The sequence below is a fragment of the Mandrillus leucophaeus genome, unplaced genomic scaffold (genome assembly GCF_000951045.1).
Source record: "Mandrillus leucophaeus isolate KB7577 unplaced genomic scaffold, Mleu.le_1.0 Scaffold398, whole genome shotgun sequence".
In the NCBI taxonomy this organism is placed as follows: Eukaryota; Metazoa; Chordata; class Mammalia; order Primates; family Cercopithecidae; genus Mandrillus; species Mandrillus leucophaeus.
Window position 1 is genome coordinate 26,710 of NW_012104231.1, and position 3,946 is coordinate 30,655.

At 47.2% G+C, this 3,946-nt stretch overlaps 1 protein-coding gene across 1 annotated transcript in view; it reads left to right on the forward strand.

Moving 5' to 3' along the window:
• The first annotated feature begins 2,952 nt into the window (after positions 1 to 2,952).
• FCN1 (ficolin (collagen/fibrinogen domain containing) 1) overlaps positions 2,953 to 3,946 on the forward strand; it is an 11,183-nt gene continuing 10,189 nt past the window's right edge. Inside the window, exon 1 of the mRNA XM_011991524.1 lies at positions 2,953 to 3,142. Within this exon, the coding sequence (XP_011846914.1) occupies positions 3,040 to 3,142 (103 nt within the window). The 5' untranslated portion in view covers positions 2,953 to 3,039. The remainder of the gene's footprint in view (positions 3,143 to 3,946) is intronic.

Consider the following 3,946-nt stretch of genomic DNA (forward strand, 5'->3'; position numbering starts at 1 on the left):
GGTTCAAGCGATTCTCCCATCTCAGCCTCCTGAGCAGCTGGGATTACAGGCATGAACCACCATCCTCTGCAAAATTTGTTTTGTTTTGTTTTTTTGAGAAGGAGTCTCACTGTGTCACCCAGGCTAGAGTACAGTGGTTCGATCTTGGCTCACTGCAACCTCCGCCTCCTGGGTTCAAGCAATTCTCCTGTCTCAGCTTCCTAAGTAACTGGGATTACAGGTGCTCAACACCGTGCCTGACTAATTTTTGTATTTTTAGTAGAGACAGGGTTTCAACATGTTGGCCAGGCTGGTCTTGAACTCCTGACCTGAAGTAATCCACCTGTCTCGGCCTCCAAAAGCGATGGGATTTCAGGTGTGAGCCACTGCACTCGGCCCTTTATATAAATTTTAAATTCACCCTGTCAATTGTCGCAGAAAATGGTAGTTTAATTGATAATACAGTGGATATCTAGACAAATTAAGGGAAAACGAATATTTTTCTTATATTTGGTATTCTAATCCACACACATAGAATATCCTTCTAATTATTTTAATCTTCTTTGAGGTCTTTCAGTTCCTATTTGATAGTTTTGTACACAGAAGACCAGCATGGATGTTATTAGATTTATTCACGGTTATTTGACTTCGGCATTGCTGATACAAATTTTTTAAATTTCATTTTAAAATTCTTTGAGGCTAGTTTTTAGAAGCACAATTGATTTTTGCTAAACTTTTCATTCTGCTTGTTTATCTTTAGAATCTCTTGAATTTTCTACATCCTCAATCGTATCTTTGGAAAATAACAATCTTGTGTCTGCCTTTCCAATCTTTTTATGGTTCCGTTTTCTTTCCTACTGCACTGGACAGTGACATGCAATATGCTGTTGACCAGAGTGGTGATGACAAGCATCCTTATTGGTTCTCAGTCTCTGAGGATGGTTTTCCATTTTCCCTGTTAATTATGTCATAGCTTCAGTACCCACAGCTTCCAAAGACCCCTTTCTATATTCTGTTGTTTCTGTTGGTCCTTATACCTGTTGTCTTTTATTCCCATGAACCTGGTTATCATTGATTGCGTTCTAACATTTCATTTGGAAAAAATAAAACACTTTGCAGAAATAATGACCTGGGATGATGCCATTCTCCTTCACAGAAGATTTTTGTTTCCTTTAGCTAGGAGCCTGGGGGCACAAGCAATAATTCCAGGAGTTGAGGTTCCTTTCCTGGAGACATTTAGATGTCTCAAAATCAGTTTTCAGCCCTTGTGAAGGTTGGTTATTGCTTCACATGGACTGTTGCTAGGGTACAGCCCCTCTGAAAGCCAATCCCAAACCCATACCTTCCACAGGCCCTAGGCCCTGTCTTTGACCTTAAGCTCTGCAAGATGGTGAAATAACTGCCCAGCTTCTCACCTCTCTTTTGGAGATTGGCAAATCCCTATGCAAAAAGAGGTCCCCACGACTAGTTTCACTTCTCTAAGATTTCTGTGGCTCCCAAGACCTTGGCAAAGTAATCCTTTACTACATCGCTAGCTTGACTGTGCCTTCAAGCAAATTTCTTTTTAAAGGTTTTGTCTTAATAAGATGGCACCAAATACCTAAACTGCCATTGCCAGGAGTCAAATGACTTTTACTGATCCGATGTTAAGATATTTTAACTTGCCAGAATCTTGCATTCTTTCATTCTCTTGGGCTCACATACTCTTGGGAACGTTAGCTTGATATCTGAGTGTGTTGTTGACTTCTTACCTGAAATAAACCTATGGACGATGCAAGGAAGAGGAGGTCCCCTCACACCCAGGGGGCAGCCGGCAAATGGAATTGACGGGCACAGACCCGCTGGCTGTCTCCCTGTTCTGACCCAATCCCAGGTGAATGTCACTCCTGAATTGGATCCTCTCCAAAAAAGGAGGTCGCATCACTGACACCCAGACCTCTCCCGCCTGGGCCAGTAGCTCAGGGACATTAAGTGGTGTCTGAGGCAATGAAGCCCCCTGCCCCTGTCTCTCAACATGCTGGAGCCAACACACACAAACACACAGAGCCTAGAGTTGTTGTGGTGCCCACAGAGCCTGGACACAAGGTTCTGTGTCTCCTGGGCCCCCCACCCCTGGGCCCCCCTCCACTTCTCTCCCATGTGGGGAGCCAGTGAGTTTGCAAACCCAGTTTACACACGCTGGCCCAGAGAAGTTGCAAACCACAAAACAGCACCTCTCCCTGCTCCTCGGTCCTGCTGCCATCTGACTCTCCTTAGTGACCATTTCTATACCTCCTAAAAATCCCACACAAAGTGCCCACAACGCCTCCTGGCTAAGCACGATTCACAGCACGAGATGTGGAGTAGGAACATGGCCTCAAGGATTTGGGGGGGGACAAGAGGCATCCCCACCTTCAGGTGAAATGAACAATCCCGGTGATCCACAAGACATTAGACAGACTTGAGTCCAATGCCTGGCTCTTACTAGTGGAGTGACTTCAATTTCTCCAGCTGTAACTTTCAAATAATTGACTCCACCCCGTGGGGCTGGTGTAAGATGATATGATGGAAATAGTATTTGAGACATAACAGGTGCTCCATACATTTTTTTCCTCCTCATCCATGTCAATCACCTGACACCTGACACACCCTGAATTTTCTGGGAATAGATGAGGCAAGGAAACGTCTTCAGCAAAGCCTTCCTTATCCCTCAAGGATAAGGTCAAGTTCTCCAATTGTTGCTTGGGGACAGCTGGGGAATGGAAAGGGGGTGTGGGAGTGTGCTCTCCTTAAGCCACAAACAAAGTCGACCCTTTCCAGCAGAGGGGTCTTGGGAGCTCTCTGGACTGGGAGCAGGGTGTCTTTGCTGGGGAAGAGAGCCCAACGGGGCGGGCATCTTGCTGGAGCCTAGTGGAAGGAAACACCCTTTGAGATGACCTCATACCTCCTGTTGGTGCAACGAAGCAGCCCATAGGAAGTGGGTGTCCCCCAGGAAGTTGAGAAACTGTGGCACAAGACAAGAGCTGGCTTCCTCTGCCCCATTAGAGCTGGGAGACTCTTCGGAGTCAAAGGCCAGAGAGCATGGAGCTGAGTGAAGCCACCATGGCCCGGGGACTCGCTGTCCTACTAGTCTTGTTCCTGCATGTCAAGGACCTGCCTGCCCAGGCTGCTGACACCTGTCCAGGTGAGAAGAACCCAGGTTTTCTGGTCCCAAAAAGCTGGTAACAACCCCATTCACTGACACTCGGGTGTCCCAGGCAAAACCTTTTATGCACATCTTCCTGCAAAGACGCCCAGCAGATCTGTTCTATCCTCAGGCAAGGACATGGAGGCTCAGGGCAGCCGAGGCATCACCCAGGGTCATGGAGGGATAGGGGAGGGATGTCACTTCAGGTCTGTCTGCCTCAAAAGCCCAGGATTTGCCCCATGGAGCTTCACAGATGGGTCTGGAATCTGTTACTGAGAAGGAAGAAAATACTGTTGACTTTATCTTCTTACGGGCTTACTGGAGAGGCCCTCTAATACGGTGGCTGCCACACTGACTTGGGGAGTTTGTTAAAAAGGCAGATTTCTGGCTCTCCCCCTAAAGAGTCAGAATCAGTCGATAGGGGCAAAGGTTTGGACAGTGATGAGGTGTTTCCCTCGTTGATTCAGGAGCAGGTGGTTCTGTGATGCTCAGCGAGAGACTGCTCCTAAGGACGGCCCGGCCTCCCTGGCTGATCACATATTTATGGAGGAAACATAAATAGTAAATTACAGCCTAGTGGAAGGAGGACAGGAAACACAGAGAGGAAACACCCCAAAGATGGCAGCTGCCGTGTCTCCAGTGAGAGCGCTGCTCTGTTCCACAGTCTCTAAGAGGGCCCTTAGCAGGGCGTGTAGATTTTGTAATGAACAAAATGAAAAATATTTCTTCAAAGAAGTAGACAACCTTGGTTTGGCTCCAGCTGTGCCACACCTGGCTCTGTGTCCTTGGACCCCACACTGC